The sequence below is a fragment of the Pseudonaja textilis genome, chromosome 4, assembly GCF_049901715.1.
Source record: "Pseudonaja textilis isolate UNSWEBS1 chromosome 4, rPseTex1.2, whole genome shotgun sequence".
Classification (NCBI taxonomy): Eukaryota; Metazoa; Chordata; class Lepidosauria; order Squamata; family Elapidae; genus Pseudonaja; species Pseudonaja textilis.
In genome coordinates this window covers 6,180,937-6,208,502 of record NC_141993.1, presented here as the reverse complement: position 1 = coordinate 6,208,502, position 27,566 = coordinate 6,180,937, and the positions used below count along the sequence as shown (strand labels likewise).

General features: G+C 41.4%; 1 protein-coding gene across 1 annotated transcript; it reads left to right on the top strand.

Moving 5' to 3' along the window:
• The first annotated feature begins 2,444 nt into the window (after window positions 1-2,444).
• On the top strand, window positions 2,445-27,566 carry PPIF (peptidylprolyl isomerase F). The gene is made up of 6 exons (XM_026710978.2): window positions 2,445-2,878; window positions 11,917-11,947; window positions 14,297-14,385; window positions 19,155-19,251; window positions 21,703-21,778; window positions 25,440-27,566. The coding sequence occupies exons 1-6, from the start codon at window positions 2,630-2,632 to the stop codon at window positions 25,570-25,572; spliced, it is 675 nt and encodes a 224-aa protein (XP_026566763.1). The 5' UTR covers window positions 2,445-2,629; the 3' UTR covers window positions 25,573-27,566.

The following is a 27,566-nucleotide window of genomic DNA, read 5'->3' as shown; positions in this document are numbered from 1 at the left end:
CAGAAGGATAAAATAAAATTCAGGAGTGTGGAAGCCTTCATAGAAAGCACGAACGATGGCAATCGCTACAGTGGCATGGCCCATTCCTCACTAACTTCTAGATTAGTGACTTTGAGGGGAAAGGCTGTCTGAAGTGAAAGACCAGGATTGCACGTGAAGGTCCAATTAAACTGATCTACTGATAAATAAATAGCCTATGGATAGGTATCTTCTCAACTAATGGTTTGCCTCTGCTTGGAGTTAAGATAAGAGTCAAGGGAATTCAAGGGAGGTTGGACTTCGTCTGCTTGTGACTATGTAGAGGTTCTAGGCTGAACCCTCTCTTGACTCTGCCCCCAGCTTCTGCCATTTTGTTTTCTCCCACACTGGCCTCTTGAATATGAATTTGACCCTTCAATTCTGGTCTGTGAACCCTTCAGTGAAAAAAACCCACAACCTCTCCCTTAATGTTTGAGGAGAACCAGTCAAACAATTCAGAATGTCCACACAACCGTTGCTGGACAATATACAAAGCAGGTAGAAAGCCACTAGTGCGATTCATAGGACACATTTGAGTGTTGTTATGGATTGCTTTCCTCAGGCTGTGTTTGTGGGTTGATTTTTCTTTAGAATATCCCAACGGTTTGGAATAGATATTTTCCCCATTTTTATCATTGTGGTGAGATTTATTTATTTTTTTAAAAAAATATGGCTTCTGCAGTGATGAAAGGAACGTGTGCTTCAGGTGCGCAATAATTTAGAAAGAAGCATTTTGCCTTTAACATGTTGTGACAGTTGATTAATGTTTGTTATGGTTCTTAAGCTGATTGTTTTCTTGTGTGGTTACATTTGTTCAATTTGGATGGCCCTACGAATGGCTTAAATAAAATAATATAAATGCATCCAAGAATCTTTCTTGCCAAAACCCTAAAGATTTGAGGTGCATATATAGGTATATATGCTTATCTTTTTCCATGGTTGAAGCAGCTGAATGTTGTGCAAGTGAACTGACTTCAGGGCTAATCTTTTAAGGGTCCAGAGAGAGTAGGGCCTTGAATATTGAGATGGACTTGCAAACTGAGCTTTGAAAAGAGCTGGAAATATTTGTGCTTCTCCTCCCTTCTTTCTTTCTTTCTTTCTTTCTTTCTTTCTTTCTTTTCTTTCCTTTTCTTTCCTTTTCTTTCTTTTCTTTCTCTTCTCCCCTCCCACTCCTCTCCCCTCTTTTACTACCTTCCCTCCCTCCCTTTCCCCTCCCCTCCCCTCCTTCCGTTTCTCTTCCTTTTCCCTTCCTTCTTCCTCTCCTTCCTTCCTCCCTTCCTCCCCCTTCCTTCCCTTCTCCCCTTCCCTTTCTTCCTTTTCCCCTTCCTACCTCTCCCTGCCTCTTCCTCCCTCCCTCCCTCCCTCCACACCTTCCCTTCCCTTCCTCTTCTCTTCCTTCCTCTCCTTCCTCCCTCCCTCCTTCCCTTCCCTTTATCTTCCTTTTCCTTCCTTTTCCTTCCTTCCTTTCTCCCTCCCTCCCCACCTTCCCTTCCTCTTCTCTTCTTCCCTCCCTCCTTCCCTTTCTCTTCCTTTTCCCTTCATTCTCCTTCCTTCCTTCCTCCCCACCTTCCCTCCCTCTTCTCTTCCTTCCTCCCTCCTTCCCTTCCTCTTCCTTTTCCCTTCCTTCTTCCTCTCCTTCCTCCCTCCCTCCCTCCCTTCCTCTCCCCTCCTTCCTTTCTCCCTTTCCCTTCCTCCCTCCCTCCCACTTTCCCTTCCTCTTCTCTTCCTTCCTCTCCTTTCTTCCTCCCTCCTTCCTTCCCTTCCCTTTATCTTCCTTTTCCTTCCTTCCTTTCTCCCTCCCTCCCCACCTTCCCTTCCTCTTCTCTTCTTCCCTCCCTCCTTCCCTTTCTCTTCCTTTTCCCTTCATTCTCCTTCCTTCCTTCCTCCCCACCTTCCCTCCCTCTTCTCTTCCTTCCTCCCTCCTTCCCTTCCTCTTCCTTTTCCCTTCCTTCTTCCTCTCCTTCCTCCCTCCCTCCCTTCCTCTCCCCTCCTTCCTTTCTCCCTTTTCCCTTCCTCCCTCCCTCCCACTTTCCCTTCCTCTTCTCTTCCTTCCTCTCCTTTCTTCCTCCCTCCTTCCTTCCCTTCCCTCTATCTTCCTTTTCCTTCCTTCCTTTTTCCCTCCCTCCCCACCTTCCCTTCCTCTTCTCTTCTTCTCTCCCTCCTTCCCTTTCTCTTCCTTTTCCCTTCATTCTCCTTCCTTCCTTCCTCCCCACCTTCCCTCCCTCTTCTCTTCCTTCCTCCCTCCTTCCCTTCCTCTTCCTTTTCCCTTCCTTCTTCCTCTCCTCCCTCCCTCCCTCCCTCCCTTCCTCTCCCCTCCTTCCTTTCCCCCTTCCCTTTCTCCCTTTTCCCTTCCTCCCTCCCTCCCCACTTTCCCTTTCCCCTTCTCCTCCCTCCCTCCTTCCCTCCCTCCCCTTCCCCTTCCTCTCAAAGCCTCGCTGCAAAACCGAAAGCCCGCCGGCCTCGCCTCCTTCCTCCCTTCCCCGGCGGGGCGCTGCGGAGGCAGGCAGGAAGCGCTTATAAAAGGCTCCGGCGCGCCCGGCTCGCCAGTCGCCCTCCGTCCTCGTGCTCGGCCGCTTTGCAGCTGCCGTTTCTGGGCTCCTCCTCTTCCGAGATGCTAGCGCTGCGCTCGGCCAGCCGCCTGCCGCTCCTCCTGGCTCAGCCTCCGCCGCGGGGCCGCCTGGCTGCCGCCGGCCGCGAGCTGTTGCTGGGGAGCCCGGCTGCCGTCTCCGAAAGCCGCGCTTGCAACAGCAGCAGCAGCAGCAGCGGCGGCAGCGGCGGCCGCCCGAGAGCCTCGCCGAACCCGCTGGTCTTCCTGGAGGTGGGCGCAGACAACCAGCCGCTGGGACGCGTCGTGCTGGAGGTAAGCGGGCCGGGCTGCTTGGAGTGACCGAGGTGTCCTTGGGCTGCGCTCCGGCGCGCCCGTTAAGCGGAGAGGCAGCGAAATCCGGATCAGCACTGGATAGGGCTCTCGCTCAAGCCTCGTATACTCTATATATTTATTATTTATATATATTTGTAAATAAATAGATAAAGAGAGGGGGAGCTGAAAGAAAGAGAAAGAAAAAGAAAGAAAGAAAGAAAGAAAAAGAAAGAAAAAGAAAGAAAGAAGAAAGAAAGAAAGAAAGAAAGAAAGAAAGAAAGAAAGAAAGAAAGAAAGAAAGAAAAGGAGAGAGAGAGACAAAGAGAGACAGGGAAAGAGAAAGAGGGGGAACGGGGGTGGAGAGAAAGAAAGGGATGGAAACAGAGGGAGAAAGAAAGAGAGAGAAAGAGAGAGAGGGAAAGAGAGAAGGAGACAGGGAGAGAGAAAGAAAGAAAAGAAAGAAAGGTCCACAACCTGGAGTACCGCATCCAGGTTTGGTCTCCACATTACCCAAAAAACATAGGTTGAGGCTTTGGAAAAAGTACAGAGAAGAGTAACTAGTAATGCAAGGCCTGGAGGCTAAAACCATAGGAAGAACAGTTTTGCAGGGTTAGGTTGGCTAGTCTGAAGAATAGAAGGACCAGGGAGGGATATGGGAGCAGTATGTTGGTGACTACATTACAAAAAAGAGGTTGAGACTTTGGAAAAAGTGTAGATAAAAGCAACTAAGATGATTAAAGGCCTGGAGACCAAAACATACGAAGAACGGTTGCAGGATTTGGGTCTGGCTAGCCTAGGGAAAAGAAGGACTACTGGCATGATAGCAGCATTTCAGTTTTTGAGAGGCTGCCACAAAGAGAAGAGGATCAATTTAGTTTGCAAAGCACCAGAGGACAGGACAAGAAACAATGGATGGAAACTAATCAAAGAGAGAAGCAACCTGGAATTAAGGAGAAATTTCTTAACAGTGAGGACAATTAATCAGTGGGATAGCTTTTTTAAAAAATTGAATTCTTTATTGTCATTGTACGATGTACACAGTATACATACAATGAAATTCATAATTTGGCGGTTAGATGAGTGAGTTTATGTGAAAATAAGGACTGTGGGAAAAAGAAACTGATTAGTAAATATTTTGATGGTTATATAATTGATGTTTATATGGAAGATTGTATAATTTTAAATAATGATTGATATCTAATATGTTTATATATTTACTAAATATTTACAAATATAAATAAACATAATATTTATTATATTCTATAATGTAAACTAGTAAATATTTTGATGGTTATATAATTGATATATATGGAAGATCGTATACTTTTTAATAACGATCGATATTATCTAATATAGAATAGAATAGAATTCTTTATTGGCCACACAAGGAATTTGTCTTGGTGCAGATGCTCTCAGTGTACATAAAAGAAATGATTTACATTTGTCAAGAGTCAAGAATCATCAGGTACGACACTTAAATGATAGTCATAGGATACAATAAACAATCAAATCATACTAGGAAACAGTCAATATAGATCCTAAGGATGCAAGCGACAAAGTTACAGTCATATAGTCACAAGTGGGAGGGGATTGGCGATAAGGAGCAATGAGAAGGTTAATAGTAATAATAGTGCAGACTTTGTAAATAGTTGAACAGTGTTGAGGGAATTATTTGTTTAGCAGAGTGATGGCTTTCGGGGAAAAAACTCCCCTTGTGTCTAGTTGTTCTGGTGTGCAGTGCTCTATAGCGTCGTTTTGAGGGTAGGAGTTGAACAGTTTATGTCCGGGATGTGAGGGGTCTGTAAGTATTTTCACAGCCCTCTTTTTGACTCCTGCAGTATACAGGTTCTCCATGGAAGGCAGGTTGGTAGTAATTGTTTTATTTACTTTATACATAATAATACTATTTACGCATACATGGTAATCTTTCAACTTCTAATATTTACATAGGCATACTAACAAATATTGTATTATTAGCAGTATACATATTTTCCCAATTTCTAATTTCTGCCTCTTATTTTCTAGCTGTTTATAAAACAAATCCCACATTAAACGGTGTTCTATAACTGTCTGTCATCCCTTGCTGTTTTTAGTATTTCAACTTTTACGGACTTTTTAACAAATCGGACATGTTCCTCCCTTGGGACCTTATGTCTCCTTGCGTCACTCATATTTAATCTAAATGTTTCATCCGCCTCTATGTCTACCTGTCACTTGCCACTCTCTCGATCGCCCGTCAATAACTTTTTCATCACTTCTGGGAGATCTTCCTCTTTGCCCTCTTGGGGTTTCGATCTTTTGCTGATGTAATCAACTGCTATGCTAAAGATGCATTTTTAAAGGGGCAACTGGACTTTCTGGTTTTTCTTTTGAAGATGTTTCACTTCTCATCCAAGAAGCTTCTTCGGCTCTGACTGGATGGTGGGGAATGGAAGGATTTACATTCCTTGCAGACAGCTGGTCATTTGCATCCTTTTAGAAGGTCATTGAGGCCACTTGGAGGCTTGTCTGTGTCCTCAGGGTCACCTGAGTAGTGCAAATGGTTCCTGCAGTCTGCAATTTTTCCCTCTCGAAATCCATTCCTACTCCCACAGTCTTCAAAGGGTGTCCATCCCAAATTGTCTAGCTAAAAGTCTGTAGAGATTCTTAGTCCTCCAGGTCATGGTTGTCCCAGAGGTGCTTTTTCAGGAGACAGAGCTGAAGAAGCTCCTTGGAGGAGAAGCGAAATGTCTTCAAAGAAAAAAAACAAGAAAGTCTAATGGCCTCCTGGAAAAAAAAAGCATCTTTGGGACAACCAGGACCTGGAGGACTGAGAATCTCTACAAACTGCTCTCAGTGTGCTTACCAACAAGGAGAAAATATTTGTAGCTCAGAGTTGACACGAGGGGGTCCTTGGTGCTCTCTGAACTCGCTTGTTTTCTTGCAGACGTTTCATGACCCGACTAGGTAACACCATCAGTGCTAACATGGAATGAAACCTCTACCTGAAAGCACCAAGGATCCTGGCCTTGTCAGTGTGCTGGCATGGAGGCAGATTGAAAGCTTTAATTTCACCCAGGTGAGGGGAGTGTACCTGGTTACCCTCTGAATGGGGCAACATCAGGAAGGTGTAGACCGGACGGAGAAGTTAAAAAAAAATAATCTCAGAAGAAGATGGTGGTAGAAAAGATGATGATCTTAAACATGGATGACTGAGGAATTCTGGGAGTTGAAGTCCAACCACCGTCAAGCAACCAAGGTTGAACATGGCCTGACTGAGGAATTCTGGGAGTTGAAGTCCAACCATTGTTAAGCAGCCAAGGTTGAACATGGATGACTGAGGAATTCTGGGAGTTGAAGTCCAACCACCATCAAGCAGCCAAGGTTGAACATGGCCTGACTGAGGAATTCTGGGAGTTGAAGTCCAACCATTGTCAAGCAGCTAAGGTTGAGAAACACTGGTAGTAAAGATAATGCTACCTAAAAGCCTTATGTGTCGTGTTTGTGAAATTCCAGGAAAGTTTCTTTGCACAAAGAAAACACCATTATTTAAGGAATGGAACTGTATCCATGTTTTTCTTTTCTCTATGCACAACTTAAAATTTGCAGCCGGTTGGGCCTTCCCTTCTCCCTAAGTAAAGCTGTAGTTGGCAGAACAGTTTAACCTCTGCCAGTTATTCTCTTCTGTATGTGTTTTGCCAATTGGCGGCAGTCAGGCTGTTTGGTCCCGGCTCTCCTCTCTCCATCCCATAATACCAGCCCCAAGGAGGCCTTCTGTGTTTCTACAGTTGGCAGACATTCAACAAATGGCTGGCACCTCACAGATGTCCATGCTGAGGAAAGTTCACGCTGGTACATCAGAGGACAAAACAGACCAGAAAAATAACAGATAATCAGAGTTGGAAGGGACCTTGTAGGTCATCTAGTTCAACCCCCACCCAAGCAGGAGACCCTACACCATTTCTGACCGATGGCAGTCCAGTCTCTTCTTGAAAGCCTCCAGGGATGAAGCTCCCACAACTTCCGAGGGCAACTTCTGTTCCATCGGTTGATTGTTCTCAAGGTCAGAAAATATATTATTTCTAGGTTGAATCTCTCCTTGATCAGTTTCCTTCCATTGTTCCTTGTCTGGCCTTTGGGTGCTTTGGAGAATAGTTTGACCCCCTCCTCCTCTCTATGGCATGGCTAGTCTAGTGAAGAGAAGGACCAGGGGAGACATGATAACAGTCTTCCAATATTTGAGGGGTCATGGTTGTGCCAAAAGTGCTTTTTTAAAAAGGCAACTGGACTTCCTTGCTTTTCCTTGAAGCCGTTTTGCTTCTCATCCAAGAACCTTCTTCAGTGCTCACTTGAATGGTGAAGAATTCAGTCTTAATCCATCTCCCCTGTTTAATCAGAACTGAAGAAGCTCCTTGGATGAGCAGCGAAATGTCTTCAAGAAAAACCCAGCCCCGTTGCCTTTTAAAAAAAGCATCTTTGGGACTCTCCAAGGTAACAAACTTCAAAGATGTTTGAGATCCTCAGGAACCGGATTGTGCTTTCTATCTAGTCACATTCTAGCATTTTGGTCAGATCTGTCCCATTATTGGATTCCCAGTTGCAACTTATGGCTGTGAAAGTTGGACCATAAGGAAGGCTGAGCGCCAAAGAATGGAGGCCTTTGAAGTCTGGTGATGGAGAAGATTCCTCTATGAGTCCCTTGGACTGCAAGGCAATCCAACCGGTCAGTCCTAGAGGAGATCAGCCCTTGACCGCTCTTTAGAAGGCCAGATGAAACTCAAAGACTTTGGCCACCTCATGAGAAGGAAGGACTCGCTGGAGAAGAGCCTAAAGCTGGGAACAATGGAGGGCAAAAAGAAGAAGAAGGGGATGGCAGAGAAGGAGGTGGCTGGAAGGAGTCACTGAAGCAGTTAGGTATGAACTTAAACGGACTCCGGGGGATGGTAGAAGATAGGAAGGCCGGGAGGAACATTGTCCATGGGGCCGCGATGGGTCGGACATGACTTTGCAACTAACAACAACAAATTTGCAGGAATAAAACAACAACACTGTGTTGTTGCAATGCTAGCTCTGCCCCTTTTGTATGTGCATATGATGGATGAATGTACAAAAACAAGCAGAACGTGTGAGCCAGTGACGTGATGTTGCTTGTCACTTGTCCTTGCTGTGGTCGCCTTGACTTGTATCCCTTTGGGCTTTCAGAGAGCAAGTTCGATTAGCAGCAGGCCTTGTAAGCTGGATAGGTTGGCCATAGCCAGAAAAACAAAATTAGCTCTTTCAACTACGTGCATTTCTTATTCAATTGATTTAAGGGAATATTGAAAACTCCATTTGAAAGTTTTTCAAATCTGATTTAAAAAATCAATAAAATGAAAATCCTCCATTCCTGATCCCCTCCATGCTGTAGACAGTCAAATACCTTCTCTTCTGGGAGGGAGGGTTTTAAATATCTCATTTATTTACCTGCATGTACACCCCACACATGATACGTCAGGATTATTCTTAGATATTCTAAAATATGCTTGGAATTTTTCCCCCCTCACATTCGGTGGCATGAGATGAAGCCTGAATGTTTGCCAGACGCCATGTCATGTGTGAGGCAATTTCTGGGATCTTCCTTCCCTGAATCATTATGATGTAATGTATTCACATGTAAATACATGCAACATCACACCCACGAGCCATGTGCCTTGTGCCTAATGTCATAAATTGACCCAGTGACACATTCAAATGGTTGTGAATAACCATCTATAAAATGTCAGGTGATAGTAGTTTAGAATACTAAACTGGTTTAGAATATTTATATTACTGTCCAACTCAACATCCGTAACTTTGGACGGGTTACAACCAGTTCACACAAAAGCAAGAAAATGAAACTTTTCTGTAAACAAAACGAAGAACGGAAGTCAAACAATTGCAGTGTAATAACTGAGGCCCCATATAACAAGCAGACGGAAATTCTCAAAATTATTGGGAAGAAGAGACTTGTGTAAGGCAAGAAGGGAAGAATTTGACTCCAGCTTTAGGCATACAGGGAAAAATTAAAGCTGTAAAATGTGGAGCTGTGAAATATCTTTGGCCCGTCAGCAATAATTTACTTTGTCTGATCTGGGGCGTTTCTGCTGCTTTAGTTGAAATACGAGACATTACTTTGTGACTTACTTTTAACACCCCCGAAGGTGTTAGATTGTGCAAGAGATTAAGTGCTGTGTGTGAAAGGAGGAAATTTTACAAGGTTCTCCTGTAGAAGCAGTTTCTATTTTCTCCACAACGGGAGAAAAATGTGCGAAGGCTTTAAATGTTGAGTTGTGATCCCAGATGATTAGGTGTATTTTAAAATAAAAGTGCCTTTTTTTACGTGGCCAAGGTTGAGAAATGCTGCTCTAAACCAGAGGTGTCCACCCTGAGCAACTTTTTCAGACTTGTGGACTTCAACTCCCAGAATTTCTGGGTAGAATGCTGGCTGGGGAATTCTGGGAATTGAAGTCCACATGCCTTAAAAGTTGCCAAAGTTGGCCATCCCTACTCTACAACCTTCTTGTGTCCTGTATTGACAGCTTAATTTGTGGCAGAGTAGGGCTTATGTGTGCAAGGAAGTCAATTCTGTAGCTTCCTTCAAATTTCCATTTGGATATCCTTTTATTTTTGTGGGCACATTGCAAACCCTTTACTTCAGTCCTTGGCTTATACAAAATGCAGGCCGTCCTCGTCTTACGACCGCACTTGAGCTCAAAGTGCACGTTGCTAAATTTGCTAAGTGAATTTTGCCACATTCGTTAAGCGAATCACTACAGCTGTTAAATCAGTACCATGGGTTTTAAGCAAATCTGGCTCCCCCATTGGCGTTGCTATCAGAAGGTGGGATAACATGACACACTGCAACCGTCATAACTATGAGTCCATTTTCAAGCATCCGAATGTAAATCATTTGACCATGGGGATGCTGCAGTGGTCGTAAGTGTGAAAAGCGGTCATAAGTCACTATTTCAGTGCTGTTGTAACTTCAAACAGTCATTTATCTCCTCCCACTTATGACTATAACCATGTTGCTTGTATCTCTACGATTTATATTGTTCTATTTGTTTCCTAGTATGATTTGATTGCTTATTAGTAACCTATGACTATCACTAAGTGTTGTATCTTATGATTCTTGAGGAATGTATTTTATTTTATTTTATTTTTTCTTATGTACACTGGGAGCTTATGGACCAAAGACAAATTGCTTGTATGTCCAATCACACTTGGCCAATAAAGAATTCTATTCTATTCTAATTCTATTGTTGTAAGTCAAGGACTACCTATAGAAGTCTACAATACTTGTAGAGGTTTGTTTTAGAGAGGTTATTTTAAGTAAGACAAATTTACCATTATTTTTACGAATGAGAATGCTACCATGCCTGCAAAATCTTCGCCTTTGAAGCTTGGAAATTAACGCTTTGTAGCCATTGTCTTCAGCCTGATGTTATTCTCCGGATGACACAATTCCCAAAAATATTGGGTGTTAGAAAGGTTTGGGGGGAAGATGTGTACTTAGGCATTTTTTATGCTTGCTTCTGACTGTTTTCCTATAAATAAAGGTTAATATGTAATACTAGCTCGATAGCCGTGCTTCACTACGAAAGTATGTGGTCGGGCTTAGTTTTGGGGGAGGAAAATAAGGGGGAAAAATTCTGCCTCTCCCTACTAGCATCCATCGGTATTCACCTGGCTAGCGTCCTGTCAGTGTGTGAGAGGGTTGAAGGCTGTTTGGAAAGTGAAAAAGTATTTGCTGTGTGAGCAAGGAGACAGCAAGGAGCCTGGGCGTGGCTTAGCTCAATTGTTGTGTACTGAAGCTGCTTGGTGCTGTGAAACTGAAATTCCTCTCCTCTGCTTGTACTTTGCATTTGGAAGGTATTTCTTTTCAGGTGGGGAGGGGGAGTAGAACACCTTAGCATCAGAGTGTGTTAATAATAATAATAATAATAATAATAATAATAATAATAATAATAATAATAATAATAATAATAATAATATAGGAAATACTCTAAATGTTCTGAGGGTCATTTCGAAAAATCCTTTCTTAGCGAGCACCTAGAAGCCAGGAGGAACATACATGCCAAATTTCAAGTTTGTAGGCTTTACGGTCCTGGAGATTTTGTGATGATGCGTGTGAGTGGTATTTCGCTTTTATATATATATATAGAAGGTGTGACAGCACACAATACATCGTGTTAGGGCTTTAGCGATAATGCACCATGAATCTTTAGATAGGAAAACTGGGGTGATCATGAATCTTTAGGTATGCAGGTAGTCCTCCAGTTATGACCCCAACGGAGTCCAAAGCTCCATTGCAAAGCAAGGCAGTTATTAAGGGAGTCAGCCCTGATTTTATGACCTTTTCCCGACAGTCGTTAAGCAAATCTTGCCGCTGTCATAGATACATACCGGGGACCAAGTTATCGTAGGGGACGTTAACAACGGTTGTAAGGGTGAGGAACAATCCTAACTCGTTTTTTTTCCCAGTGCCGTTGTATCTTTGAACAGTCACTAAATGGATAGTTGTAAGTCAAGGATTCCATGAAAACTATAAATGTAATGTGTAAATGGAGCAGCTGGAAGAAATGATGTGTTAGTGCAAATCTAAACAAAAAAAAACCCCATCATAGCTAAGATAGACTATTATTTTGCATGTATTATTGGTATATAAAATAATTTGACCAATTTTTCTTCTTTTCTGTCCCCCATGGCAAGTATAGCCAAAATAATTATGGAATTTGCTGTCTTTTATATTTCGGATAAAATAAAATTAGGGGGTTTTATATTTCAGATTCTACATTTTTAACTGGCACAGGAGTTCCTTTTAAAAGCATATATTCTTGAAGCCGGTTTGTTTAAAACAGTTTCACTTGAAGCAGTGGAGAGTTCGAAATGACTTCTTAAATCCAGAGTATGCTGGGGACTGAATTTATTTTGCAATCTCCCATTAAAACTGTTATGACTCTGGGTAACTTATTCCTGAAATACAGGTGAATATTTCGTGAAGCTAATGTGTGTTTTTATGCTCTTTTTCCTCTTGACAGCTAAAAGCTGACGTGGTGCCCAAAACAGCAGGTGAGAAACTCTTTAATGATTTGAAGATTGGCTCAGGGAGCATCTCAGCAGGAAAAAGAAGGGGAATTGAAATGCTTTTAAATAACGATTTCATACTTTCATCAGGCACGAGCTGCAGAAACAGAATTCCTCTCTCTTACTTGTAGCATATTCTTCATGCGGTTTTTCTCCTTGGGTTTGGATGTTCTGATTCCGCTTCTCTAGTTAAAATCATAAAGGTGATTAAATAAGCAGAGGTAATTGTTTATTGATCCGGTATCCAACTGTCAAAGAAGAACCGGAAGCCTGATAGGGACATATTTTTTTTTGCAGAAAGAAGAAAAGACCGAATTGATAATTTATGGATCTGGGGATTAAAAAGATATTTTAAAGGGGAAGGGAAAGAAGAAGATAGCAAAGAGAGGCAAAAAATAATCATAATTCTGGGTTTTGTTTTTTCACTTTTATTTCTTTCCTTTTTTTATACTTTGATTGTCTTGAAAAATTCTGGATGAATGGATAGATGATAGATGGACAGATAGATGACTAGATAGATGATAGACCGAGATAAATTGATAGAGGATGGATGATAGACGATAGTAAATTGGTGGATTGATAGATGGATGATTAATAGATGATTGATTGATAGAAGATAGATAGATGTTGGATGATAGAGGATAGTAAATTAATAGATGATTGATAGATGGATGATTGATAGATGTTGATAGATGATTGATTGATAGAAGATAGATGATGGATAGAGGATAGTAAATTAATAGTAGATTGGATAGATGATAGATGGATGATTGATTGATAGAAGATAGAGGTGGATGATGGATGATAGAGGGTGGTAAACTGATAAATGATTGATAGATGGTTGATAGATGATTGATTGATAGAAGATAGACAGAGAGATGATAGAAGATAGAGGATAGTAAATTGATAGTAGATTGATAGATGTTTGATGGATGATCTGTAGAAAGATGATAGATAGATTCATTCGTTCATTCATTCATTCATTCATTCATTCATTCATTCATTCATTCATTCATTGATGATGCTATACCCAGGATTTTTGCTTCTTTATGGTCATGTTGGGCCAGTACATCCACCTGAGTTGTAAAAGGGTTAATCTTAGCCCAAAGTGATCTCGTCTGTCAACCCTAGACAGCCTGTGGTAATATTTACAAAGTCCCAAAAGTTGTTTTTTTTTTTTTTTAAAAAAAAAGCAGAAGAAGGGCGAAGGCAGAGAAACCAGGAAGTGACAAGAGGAAAAAGGGGGTTTCTTTGCTGTTACAGAGAAGACTAAAATGTTGCCCAGCATTTGACCTGGTGATTTCAAGTTGTAGCCTGCCTGCCATCCAGAGCAGAGCATTTCTGGGTTTTAGTGTCCCAGAAAACAGTTCGTCAGATCATGCAAACGGTCTTGCTGGCATGACCTGCACACACCAGCTTCTGGACTTCTTTTCATACGGGTGGTTGCTTTTTCCTGCATGTTAAAAAGCGTCCTGCACCCTGTGCATTTCAGATAATGCATCTCTCAACAACTGAAAAGAGCCAAAAGAGTGTAAAAGGCTGTTTTAACGCCCTATCTGTGGCTCTATATAGGTGCAAGTGTAGGGGGAACAGATGAATGTGTTTAGCTTGTGATTCTAAAGACCGCTTTAGTGCTGTACAGGCGGTCCTTGTTTAGGGACTTCAGTCGGAAAGTGCTGTGTTTGCTTCGCTGTATTTATGACCCCACTCCAGTTCTCCTTTGCTTTAAAGATAGAAGGTAAAGGTTCTCCTTTGCACATATGTGCTAGTCGTTTCCAGCTCTAGGGTGCACTGGTCATCTCCGTTACAAAGCCGAAGAGCCAGCGCTGTCCGAAGACATCTCCATGGTCATGTGGCTGGCATGACTAAACACCGAAGGCGCACGGAACGCTGTTCCCTTCCCACCAAAGGGGTCCCTATTTTCCTACTTGCATTTTTTACCTGCTTTCCAACTGCTAGGGTGGCAGAAGCTGGGACAAGTAACGGGAACTCACTCCATTATGTGGTGCTAGGGATTCGAACCGCTGAACTGCTGACCTTTCTGATCGACAAGCTCAGCGTCTTGACCCCTTAGCCACTGAGTCCCACATGTAGAGGCTCTAGAAGCTTGTAAAACAATTGGTCACCAAGTGAACTTTTTAAATCCCTGTGGTAACCGGGAACAGTCACTAAAGAAAGCAATCACTAAACAAGGACTACTTATATTTTGTTACTGGAGGCTTCTGCAGCCCTTGCTATGTATTATTGCCTGCATTATCCACACCACTGGGATTTTTTTCCTTAGTAGCAATAAGAGTTGCTCTCTCTCTTTTTTTTTTTCCTTCCTCCCCTTAGAAAATTTCAGAGTTTTATGCACTGGAGAAAAGGGCTTTGGGTACAAAGGATCCACCTTCCATCGAGTGATCCCTTCGTTCATGTGCCAGGTAATTAAAAAAAACCCAAATGTCAATTTTTGCAAAGTTAATTGTGAAAAAGACAAATTACTTTATTGCAATAGGGCGAAGGGCACCTTAACGGCTCAAAATAATGATTCAGATGAACAGTTGGAAGGGACCTTGGAAGTCATCTAGTCCAACCCCCCCTGCCTAAGCAGAAGACTCTACCCCATTTCTGACCGATGGCAGTCCAATTTCTTCTTGAAAGTCTTAAGTGATGGTGCTGCCACAACCTCCAAAGGCAACTTCTGTTCCATGGGTTGATTCTTCTCACTGTCAGAAAATTCCTCCTTATTTCCAGGTTGAAACTCTCTCCTTGATCCGTTTCCATCCATTAGTCCTTGCCCCCTGGGACGCTGCAACCGTCATAAGTACATGCCAGTTTCTAAGCACCTGGATTTTGATCACATGACCATTGGGGAGGCCATAAGTCACTTTTTTTTCAGTACTGAACAATCACTAGATGAATAATTGTAAATCAAGGACTATTTGTATGCAAATGTAAATCAGTTTTGGAAAATCCCTGTGGTAACTGGGAAACCTGGAGGTTTTTAAGAAGAGATTGGGTAACCATTTGTTTGAAATGATATAGGTTTTCCTGCCTGAGCAAGGGGTTGGACTAGAAGATCTCCAAGGTGCCTTCCAATTCTGTTATTCTATTCTATTGTATATTCTATTGTATATTCTATTTTCTATTCTTCTATTCTGTCTTATTCTCTATTCTTCTATTCTACTCTATTCTGTTTTCTATTCTATTCTATTTTCTATTCTATTCTCTATTTCTATTCTATTGTATTTTCTCTTCTCTTCTATTTTCTATTCTATTCTACTTTCTATTCTTCTACTCTATTCTATTCTCTATTTGTATTCTATTTTCTATTCTATTCAATTCTATTTTCTATTCTACTGTATTCTATTCTCTATGCTTTTATTCTATTTTCTATTCTATTCTGTTTTCTATTCTATTCTCCAAATAACTTAACATGAGCTTAGATAATTCATAAATGACCTCACCTGAAAATACAATCAGTGGTCCGGTGGAAATGTATGATACATCCCACATTCTGGATATATTTGAATTCTGTTGTCAGGCTTTCTAAATAGCACTGTCACCTGAAGTATTGCCACTTAAAAGTAAGTTGCATTTAAGTATGTATTAATAAGGAGCTATAATAGTGTCTATCATTCCACAATTCACATTTAAGCTCTGGGTGTGACAGAGCTAATTAAAACAATTAAATGTGCAGGGCTTTGATCTGTCAGCCTTGCTAAATTGAGAGGTGTGCTCCAGGCATGTTAAGTTTTAAAAATGAGACAGATTTTGCACATAATGCGTTAAGTTGATTTCTGGAACTTTGAAGCCAATCCCTATGCAATTCCAACTTCCCAAAATTTGTTGTCGACTCCCATAAATAATTCACTGAGCAATGGACCACCTGCTATGAATTAGGGAAGCTTGTTTACACCTCCATCTGGAGAAAGTTCCCAAGTTGGGGAAAGGAAGGTCTAATGCAAGGGTCTTCAAACTTAGCAAGTTCAGACCTGTGGACTTCAACTCCCAGAATTCCTGAGCTAACATGACTGGAGGAGGAATTCTGGGCGTTGAAGTCCACAAGTCTTAAAAGCTGTCAAGTTTGTTGATCCCTGATCTAATGAGTTAAACATCCTTCTAGCACTCTTCAGTATGATATCCTTGAACCATTCCAAAGATTCTCATTGAGTCTAATTGAGCAGCCCTTCTAAAAGTCAATAAATTGTATGGTTTTTAAAAAAGGAAATTATCAAATGTATGGGAAAGAGTAGAGTAGAATAGAATATGGATTAGGAGTAGAGTAGAATAAGAATAGAATAGAATAGAATAGAATAGAATAGAATAGAATAGAATAGAATAGAATAGAATAGAATAGAATACAGGATAGGATAGAATAAAATGTAGGATAGGATAGAATAGAATGCAGGATAGGATAAAATAGAATGCAGGATAGGAGAAGAAGAGAGAAGTGAAGAGAATAGAATAGAATAGAGAAGAGAAGAGAGAAGAAGAGAAGAAAGGAATAGAATAGAATAGAATAGAATAGAATAGAATAGAATAGAATAGAATGCAGGATAGGATAGAATAGAATGCAGGATAGGATAGAAGAGAGAAGAGAAGTGAAGAGAGAATAGAATAGAGAAGAGAGAAGAAGAAAAGAAAGGAATAGAATAGAATAGAATAGAATAGAATAGAATAACCCTTTGGAGGTCTTCTAGTCCAGCCCCCTGCTCAGGCAAGAAACCCTGTACCACTTCAGACAAATGGCTGTCCAGCCTCTTCTTAAAAACCTCCAGTGTTGGAGAATTCATAACCTCTGGAGGCCAGATGTTCCACTGGTTAATTGTTGTCACTGTCAGGACACTCTCAGGAAGCTCAAGTAAAAGATCTTTTGTCAGTTTGATTTTCCTCATGTTCCTAATTGTTTTTCCCATGCATAAAATCCCTTTCAATTGGATCCTACATTAACCTTAGTAAGACCACACGCATTCCGTCTTGGTCACCACATTACAAAAAAAGAGGTTGAGACTTTGGAAAAAAAAAATGTAGAGAAGAACAACTGATTAAAGGCCCGGAGACAAAAACATATGAAGAACGGTGGCAGGATTTGAGTTTGGCCAGTCTAGAGACAAGAAGGAGTAGGGGAGACATGAGAGCAGTCTTCCAGCATTTGAGGGGCTGCCCCAAAGAGGAGGGGGTCAACCTATTCTCCAAAGCCCCTGAAGGCAGGACAAGAAACAATGGATGGAAATGAATCCAGGAGAGGAGCAACCTGGAATTATGGAGGAATTTCCTGGCGGCGGAAACAATGGAACAGCTTCCCTCTAGAAGTTGTAGGTACTTCATCACTGGAGGTTTTTAAGAAGAGGCTGGGCAATCAATTTGAAATGGTATCGGGTCTCCTGCTTGAGCAAGGGGTTGGACTAGAAGACCTCCAAGGTCCTTTCCAGCTCGATCCTGAATGAAGGTTTTATTTGTTCAGTTTGGAGTAGGTGTGACTCCACACATTCTTCATTTCTAATCTCTCAGCTGCTTGTAGCTACCTCTAATCTGCAGCGATGGTGGCAGAATTCTTAGACCATCTGAGACCAACTGTTTTCACTTTCAGTAAAAATAGACAGCGGGCATTAAAACAGGACTTGCTTAACTAATTTTTATTGGGTCTATTTCTTCTTTTGGTTTGAAGTAGGCAGTAGTGGCTTGGCTCTCACTAAAGAAGAAAGACCTACAAGTTAGTTAGTTACATATCCCCTTTTTCTCTTTTGGGGAAAATTGTAGTATAATAAGATGCTTCTGAAATATAGAAGTCCATTAACCTCTCTTCTTCCTGTCACCCTGGTTATACCAATTCACTCTGGGTGCAATTCAAAGTGCCAGGTAGGATTAAACAGAAAAACAGCTCAGTGTTAAAGTATCTAACATTTAAATACTCCAAAGAGTGCCAAGTGGTTTTGTGAGTCTGTCTGACTTCAAACAAGAGTTATGCATGTTTGAGGTGTAACTTCCTCGGAAGCCAGGCTAGCAACCACACAAAAGTGAGCTGATTGTACTTTTGATTCTGTTTCCTGGGGTTACTTATTCCTAAGAATTTCCTAGCTCTGCCTAGATTCAGGCCAAGGATGAAGTGTTGGCTTTTCTCACGCTTTGCAACAAATTCCATCTTCCTGATTTTAAGTTTTACATGCACAATTGAGCCCAACCTTTCTGTTGTTAAACGAGACATTTGTTTAGAGGAGCTTTGCCCCATTTTACGACATTTTTCATCACAGTTGTTAAGTTAGTAGCACAGTTGTTTTTAAGGGAATCTGCCTTCCCCATTGTCTGAAAGTCACAAAAGGGGATCCCATGACCTCAGGGCACTCTGACCGTCATAAAATACAAATCAGCGTGTGAATTTTGATCACGTGTCCACAGGGATGCTGTGGACAGGTCATAAGTGTGAAAAACAGCCACAAATCACTTCTTCCCCGTGTCGTAACTTTGAATGGTTACTAAATGAACTGTTGTAAGTCAAGGACAACCTCTATGGTATTTTAAAATATCAGGTTAGTACCTGATATGTATTTTAAAGTAAAGTGGGATAAACAGTATTAACTAAATGGGCTACCTATGGTAGCTGTACTCCTTTATCTACTCCTTTAGCAACTATTTTGTTATAAACATAAAAGTAATCCAATTGCTGGAAATTTCAGTTTGCTATTCTTTAATCGTTGTGTCGTTGTTGGTTGCAAAGTCATGTCTGACCCATCGTGATGCCATGGACAACTTTCCTACAGGCCTTCCTGTCCTCTATGATCTTATGGAGTCCATTTTTTAAACTCACGCTGACTGCTTCAATGATTCCATCCATCCCCCCTTCTTCTCTGCCGTCCCCTTCTTCTTTGACCCTCCATCGTTCCCAGCATTCAGCTCTTCTCCAGGGACTCCTTCCTTCTCATGAGGTGGCCACAAAGTCTTTGGGGTTCATCTTCAGGATCTGGCCTCCTAAAGAGCAGTCAGGGTTGATCTCCTCTAGGACTGACCACATGGATGGCCTTGCAGGCCAAGGGACTTGCAAGAGTCTTCTCCTCCAACCCCAGAGTTCAAAGGTCTCCATTCTTGGGCGCTCAGCCTTCCTTATGGTCCAACTTTCACAACCATACATGACAACTGGGAAAACCATGCACACTTTTGTTGGCAGGGTATGTAGTTTGACACAAACATGTTTTTTTTTTCCCCTTTCCAGGCTGGTGACTTTACTAATCACAACGGTACAGGAGGAAAATCTATATATGGCAGTCGCTTTCCGGATGAAAATTTCATTCTTAAACACATTGGACCCGGTAAGCAAGTTTTCCCATCCATCCTTCTGGATGCCGGCGTGTGTTTGTTTATAGAGCTGAAGTCTCAGAATTGATTTCATTGCCTAGAGAGTTACTTTTGAGACCAGATGTAAAAGAAGGATTGGCAGAACCTGGGGAGGGAGTCAAAAGAGGGATCAGCCCAGAATCTCTGCGCAGTCACAAGCAAAATGAATCCAACCCCCTTTGAATTCCCTTAATCTTTTTCTAACTCCAGTCAAGTGTTAACTCTTAGATTAAAAGATCCTTGGGCATAAACATGATTAGCAGTAAATCCATTTAAGAAGACCTTCACAGTGTGTTTCATGCCCTCTACACCAATGTCTGTTTTAATAATGGTGAACTTCTGAAACAAATTCAGGTATCACTTTAAGATAAGTGAAAACTTAACGTCGACGTTTACTACTGGCGGTTATATGCAAAAGCAACACGCAACTTTCTGTTTTTTAACTTGTTTGATTTTAAGTCAATACCTGTCAAGATTAAGGTACAGAGGGGCAGGAAGTGAAGCCTAGATTAAGGTGAGGTTTTGTGGAGGGAAATATCACTGGAAGAATTTGATTGGGCAAAATCCCCTTAAGATCTGTTTTAAAGTTTTCTCGCAAGATCTGCTTTTGAGTTTTCAAAGTTTTCTGGAATCCATTGATTGCTGAGAACTGGAGGGTACTGTGCTAGTTTAATGAAGCAGAAGTGCATTTTTGGGCAACTTCTCTCCCCAAAAGAAGAGAAAAAAAACCTTTCTTTTTTAACTGTATTTATTCATGCACTGGAATGAAGATGAGTAGGAAGTAGAGACTGAATTTAAAATTTAGATCTCGTGGGGAAAGTTGGTCTCTGTTTTTAGTTCAGCGTACCTGATGGCCTGTTGTAAGAATCAGTGAGGACAAATCTTTCTCTGTCTATGGCCACCTTGTAAGTTATAACTAAAATAAATCACTAAATGTCTAAGGAGATTCTCAAAGGTACTTTTTTCAGGAGGCAACTGGACTTTCTTTGTTTTTTTTCTTTGAAGACGTTTTGCTTCTCATCCAAGAAGCTTCTTAGGTTCTGACTGGATGGTGCAAATGACCAGCTGTCTGCAAAGAGTAGAAATCCTTCCATTCCATACCATCCAGTCAGAGCTGAAGAAGCTTCCTGGATGAGAAGTGAAATGTCTTCAAAGAAAAACCTGAAAGCCCAGTTGCCTATTGAAAAAGCACCTTTGGGATAAAATAAACCACGTTTCAGATTATTATTATATTTTAAATTGTACTTAAAGTTTCCATGTTGGGTCAGTCAAAAGAACAACAGCTGGTTCTCCTTTGTCTTGCTATAGGTCATCGGTTTATTTATTGCAATTTATTTATTGCAATTTATAAACTGCAATTTATTTATTCAATTTACTGCTCCAATTCTTGCTGCCTTGAGTATCTTATAGTTCCTATAAATAAACAGCCGTAAAATACTCAAGGAATATAAAGAGGCAAAATAAGAATAATAAATATTAACCCTGGTTATCCATTGATTTTCAAGAATAGACTAAAGTCCTCGTTCACTTTTTAAAACACTAAACTTGACTAACACCGGTATCTGTTCTCATGTATTAGCAAGGAAATACCGCATCAGGTGTTAATTTTATCCTGTTAGAGATACGATTCTTATCATATGATTCCAGACTATTAATCAGACGATTGATATCTAAAACTCTTACATGCAATTGATCTTTACCAAAGGTTTTGGATGTTGACTGATGGAAGATGGACTTCATAACTTTTCAAAGGTGGCACGTTGACAAGTCCTGTGGGTGGTTTTTGCCAATCTAAATTTGGGAGTTCATATTTCGTATTTCTAAAGGCAAATGGGTAGATTATTCTTACATTTAAAGAAGGGAGAGAAAAGGAAAGAGAGAGAGAGAGAAAGAAAGAGAGAAAGATGGAGGAAGGAAGGGAAAGAGAAAGAGAGAGAAAGAAAGGAAAGAGAGAAAGAGAGAAAGAGAAAAAGGAAAGAGAGAAAGAGAAATAGAAGAGAAGAGAGAAAAGAGAGAGAAAGAGAAAAAGGAAAGAGAAAGAAAAAAGAGAAAAAAAAGAGAGAAAAAGAAAGAAGGAAAAAGAGAGAAAGGGGAGAGAAAGAAAAGAAGAAAAAAGAAAAAAAAGAAAAGAAGGAGTACTGGATTCTGGCATAAAAGAGAAAATTAATTGGTTCATTTTGTGAAGCTTCTCAGACAAATGCTACTATCTGATTCTTCTAGCAAATGTTTGTGAGTTTTAGCTCCAACAACAGGTTGCATTGTGACTTGGGGACTGTCATTCCCTAAGCTTGAAAACAACCCCCCCAACTCCCCCCCCAAAAAAAAAACCCCACCAAAGAAGAGGCTTCGTGCGAAAACCTCTCTCTGCGAACGGCTGTTCTCGGCTTTTGTTTAGCAAAGCTAAATCTCCCTCTTGTTTCTTGCAGGTGTCCTCTCCATGGCCAATGCCGGCCCCAACACAAACGGATCTCAGTTCTTCATTTGCACGGCCAGAACAGATTGGTAAGTATTGAGGAATGCATAAAACGTGACTCAGGGTATTATTCTTCATGTACTCAATTCGATTGATTGACACTTAGAATACGGCATCCAGTTTTGGTGGTCACCCCCCAATACCAAAAAAAAGGTGTTGAGATTTTGGAAAGAGTTCAGAGAAGATAGAACAGACTTGCCTTCAACCCATGGAATGGCTTGCCTTCAGAAGTTGTGGGGGCTTCATCACTGGAGGCTTTGAAGAAGAGACTCGAGGGCCATCGGTCAGAAATGGTGTAGGGTCTCCTGCTTGGGCGGGGGGGTTGGACTAGATGACTGACAAGGTCCCTTCCTACTCTGTTATTCTGTTAAGAGCAATTAAGATGATTAGAGGCCCAGAAGCTATAATATAGGAAGAACAATTGTAGGAATTGGGTGTGTCTAGTTTAATGAAAAGAAGGACCAAGGGTGACAGGATAGCAGTCTTCCAATATTCCAAAAGTAATTCCAAACTTTTTCATGCCCCAAATCTCTTTCAATTCGACCCTACATAAAACCTTAATAAGACCGCACCACATCCTGTTTTGCTCACCACATTACAAAAAAAAAAAGATGTTGAGACTTTGGAAAAAGTGCAGAGAAGAAGCAACTAAGATGATCAAAGGCCTGGAGACTAAAACATAGAAAGAATGGTTGTAGGAATCGGGTGTGTTTAATGAAAAGTCGGACCGGGTATTCTGACCTAGGCTTCCCCAACATCACAAAGCTGAGTCCTTGTCCCAATAAACCCCTTTTATTTGATTTACGATGAATTTCCTCTCCAACAAAGTCCCGGCCAACAGTCTTTCAAGATAGTTCCCAATTACAAACCTTTATCAGGCTTGGAGAGGGGCCAGGCCAATATCTTTCAGACACCGCAATACTTGGCAAGCATGCCAGAATGAATTGATTGTCTCCTGCAAAACCCGCTCCTCTTTTATTCCTTATGGGAGGGGCCATTCACTGTCCACCTGTGGCTTTACTTCCAAGTTGGCCCTTGTTCCTCAGCTATTCCCTTCTTCTGGCAACTCTGCTCATGTGCACACTGGGAACAGGCTCCAGCTGTTCTTCTTCCCTACTGATCTCCGACTCCGAAGCCAGCTGATAACTTTCAGACAGCCCTGGCCCCATCTCTGCCTCTGACACAGAACCTTCCCCAGACTCCAGGACTGGCCCATGTTCCTCCCCAACCTCCTTACTGTCTGAATCTGCTGCCAGCTCTGCTGGCCGCTGTCAGATCACAACACCGGGGGCGACAGGATAGCAGTCTTCCGATATCTATGGGGTTGCTGCAAAGAAAAGCTACAGGTTTGGGGATGTGGTGGTGAAATCTGAGCCTTTTTATTTCTTTTTTTAAATTATTCTTGGTGTTCAGTAGAAGTCTACTGTCCATCAAGTTATCTTTGATTTTGGTTGCTCAACTAGAGGGATTGCTCTGCTGGCCAGACTTTAAGCTCTGTCAACATTTCAACTTTCCATTGTAAAGGCATTTTTTTTTTCGGACGATCCTGCCTCTCAGTTAGCCTTCCTACCAAAGTTCAGAGTTTTTCCCTCTTTTCCAGGACCGATCTTAATTTTTAAAATACTTCTGCTCTCTCTCCCAATCTTTCAGCTTGTCTGCAACCAGTAGCCACGGTGGGAGTTTTAGCCTGGCACATCTGGGGCAGAGCAAGTTGGTAAAAAAGTTACCTCGAAGTGAAAACAAAGCAAAGCATGAGAAGGATCTCTTGCCTTCTCACCCTTAACTACAGGTAGTCCTCAACTTAACAACAGTCCACTTAGCGACCATTTGAAGTTACAATGGTTTACACCAAAAAAAAAACCACCTCACTTAACAAATGTCTCACTTAGCAACGTAAATGTTGGACTCCGTTGTGGTCATACGGCGAGGACTACCTGTACTCAATTTTAAAACTCAAAGTCTCTGTCAGTTTCTGGCCATTCTAGGAAAATATTGTTGGGACAAGATAAACAAATGACTTTGTGTTTTGAACGTGGTGTTGGAGGAAGCTCTGATCACTGTCCTAAGCTTTCTGCTACCATGCTGCCCTGAAAATAAGACCCTGTTTATATATATACACACACACCACCCAAAAAGGCACCAGGTCTTATTTTCGGGGGATGTCACCCAAAGACTAACCTCACTTGTGTGCAACGCCCCGGCCTCCTTTTCACTGTCAGAGGCCTTCAGGAACTTCTTCTATGGCCAGCAAGGCTTTCCTGAAGGCCTCTGCATCCCATAACAGAGCTCTGGATCGATCTAGAACTTTGTTTATCAGCTCCAGAGGCCTTCAGGAAAGCCTTGCCAGCTGCAGAAGAAATGAGCCGGCGAGGCAGGTGTTGGGGTGTGCGAGGCCTGGCTACAACTGTCCAAAGGTAAGTAGAAAGGCAGCTCCACCCCCACCACATCCCCACCCTAGCTTAATTTTTACCCGTCCACCCTGGAGTGGGTGGGATCCTAATTAGGGCTTATTTTGGGGGTGGAGCTTATATTGGGTGCACGTGTAAAAATCAAGCTAGGACTAAACTTTCAGGGTAGGTGGTATTTTCGGGGAAATGGTACAAAAAGTCCAATTCACGAAGAATAATTCAGTTGATAATGATAATTATGGTGATTAAACTAACTTTCCATTCTTCAAAAGCAGTACGCCCTAAAATCACAGGCCTGGCTAATAGGATTTCTGAATCTATCCAACTGCAACTTTTGGAGTTTGAATGCTGGATTAAAAATGAATAAGGCTGCTTAGGAGATAACAGGAGAGAAGAATATTTTTTTTCTGAGGATTTGCCAGCCTGTATCCCAAACAAAGACCTGAATTTGCTTGCTTTACATTGAATGTAAAACTTTCTTAAGGACAGCCTCTGAGGATCTGTGGTGCTGTAAATGAACAATAATGCATCTTTGCTAGAATTACACTTTTTAAAATTTCATTTACAAGCAATAACTACCATCCTATTTTGAAGACGCTTTCATTTGCTATGCTGTTCCAAACCATGTTATCTATCGCTACTTTCTGGATGAGGCTTGCTAATTCTAGCATGCTGCCAAGGGTGGTCAAACTTTCTTAACCCATCTTAGTTCAGCTTTTATCATGTGGGGAATAGTTGTTTTTTTTTAAAAAAAATCAGGAACGTAAGTTACAAAGGTTTTTTTTAGGTGGACCATTTTAAAATTTTTAACATGCTGTCACAGAAGTAGCTTCACAGTGCTTTAAACATCAACATTAGCTATATGAAGAATGGTTGCAGGAATTGGATATGTTTAGTCTAGTGAAAGAAAGAACTAGGGGTGCATATGATAGCAGTCTTCCAATATCTAAGAGGTTGCCACAAGGGAAAGGGGATCAACCTATTTTCTAAAGCACCGGGAGGAAGGAGAAGAAGCAATGGGTGGAAATTAATCAAGGAGAGAAGCAACCTGGAAATAAGGAGGAACTTTCTAACAGTGAGGACAATCAACCAGTGGAACAGAAGTTGCCTCCAGAAGTTGTAGGAGCTTCATCACTTTTTCAGAAAAGTTTGGACGACCAATTTGAAATGGTATAGGGTCTTCTGCTTGAGCAAGGGGCTGGACTAGAAGACCTCCAAAGTCCCTTCAAGCTCTGTAATTCTGATATTCTGTTATTTGTCTGTTATTTTGTTTGTATTGCAGGCTGGATGGAAAGCATGTTGTGTTTGGCCAGGTCAAAGAAGGAATGGACGTTGTGAAGAAAATTGAAAGCTTTGGGTCAAAGAGTGGAAAGACTTCAAAGAAGATAGTCATTACCGACTGTGGCCAGCTGTGATCATTCAACCCCGTCAAGATGTCTTCCCCGAAGAATCAGAGATGCAGAAAAGAATGCCTCAAAACTATTTACTTAGAGATTTCTCAGTTAATCCCCTTGGACGCCGCAGAAGTACATGAAGAAGTCCAGTTGTCATTTGAACCACCTCAAACTCTTCATTTCAATAGCCTTGTATCACTTTTTAAATACCCTAATTAAATTTTCTATCCATAGTAGCCTGAACATGTGAGAACCATAGCTAGCTGGATTGTATCAAAAGGTTATCCTGCTGTTGGTTAAATTGATACTTGAATTTTTCCCCATTTCAAGTCAACGTAGGATTGTGTAGGCCATTAAGCAAAGATGGCTTCCTAGTAGCATCTTCCCCTTTAAACCTCAAACTCAAACTCTTGAAAGAATATGTTGCCTTTCAGTTGAAACTCGTCATGTTTCTGTGGCTTAAAGACTGAAGAACCCTCCAAGCCGCAAACATGGAATTTATGGATTTCCTACAGTTTGTCTGAAACTGTGCCTGTGCCTGGATCATAATAAGAACAAAACAATGTATGTTTAGGCTGCTTAGAATGTAGCACTTGCAAGGAATGTGCTGCTCTTAGAATATGGATTTAGGAATATGGTACCGGAACAAATGGAATATTTTTATTAACTTGCAAAGAAAAAAATGGAGGTTACTTATTTCAGATGCAACTATGAATTCAAGCATCAGGGAAAACTCTGCGTATATCCACTGTTGTAAATATAGCACGATAGCTTGACCGATATGCTCAATGGTACATTTCTCCTCTTACAATTCTTTATCAGAACCAGCATTTGGATTGCATTTTGCTTCATTTAAAAGTAAATTAAAGACCCACCAGGCTGCTAGGCATAGCTTTGAGACTGTAAGTAGATGAACTGGATCACTAATTTGATTATTTACACTCTTAAGGCTTGCCACACCCAATTAAAACAGAAATTCTGAACCCAGAAGGGTTCGTTGGTTTATACCGTGAGCAGTGAATTCCACAACAGATTTCCCATCTTCCCTTTTTAAATTTTTTTAAATTCAGATTACTGTCCTAGATCTCCACATTCAGTTTCACACCATAGATGTAGCAGGTGGTTAGGGCTGGTGATCTCCATGCTTGGTACCACTGTCTTTATCTCAGGAATCTAAAGATAGGGTGTGATTTCACCAGAATCCTACAATGATGGAATTGTAGTCAGGACAATAGGAAATAGAAAATAACTCTTTATCTATCCTTGAATGTTTGGGGGTTTTATGAGGAACTTGGAACTGTTGACGTAAGCAGCCATCTTGAATTCTGCTGAAGGCATGCTGAAAATACCCACGCTGTAGTCTGTTACCAATTGCACATGTCTCCGCTATGTGAGCAGAGTTAAAAATTGAAGCCAGATACGTGTTGTCTTTTATCAGACCTTGAAATGTGATGATCCTTTTTATGTGAATTTGTAAGTCCGTAATAGTCATTTCACTGAAGGTTGAAAACGCTGCCGTGGAACAGGTACCCTCGATTTAACGGCCATTCATACAGTTCAAAATGGTGGCAGCAGTGCTGAATAAAGTGACGTCCAACCCATCCTCCCCAGTTGCAGCCGTCACGTTATCCCACGCCACCCCTCACCCCCACATATGATTGTGGCAACTCCCTCATGTACAACAGTTGCCGTGTCTTGCACTTTCGCAGTCACAGTTGGCTTCCGACAACGTCAATGTGGGAGCCTGCAAGAAAGGTTGTAGATCACAATCCCGTGAGCTCTGGCTTCACAACTGGCAAAAGCCGGTTACAAAATGGGGTGCAGTCACAACAAGTAACACCACAATTTTTTTTTTCCTGGTCTCCCTTGTGGTCGTTGGTTGAAGCCCTTCTTTATACGGAAGAGTCTAACAACAAATATGCTATCTTGACATGATTTTCCCTGTTCTTTGAAATGCTTTTTGAACTTGTTAGCTCATGTTCTTTATCAGTAATAAATGGTATTTTTTTATAACA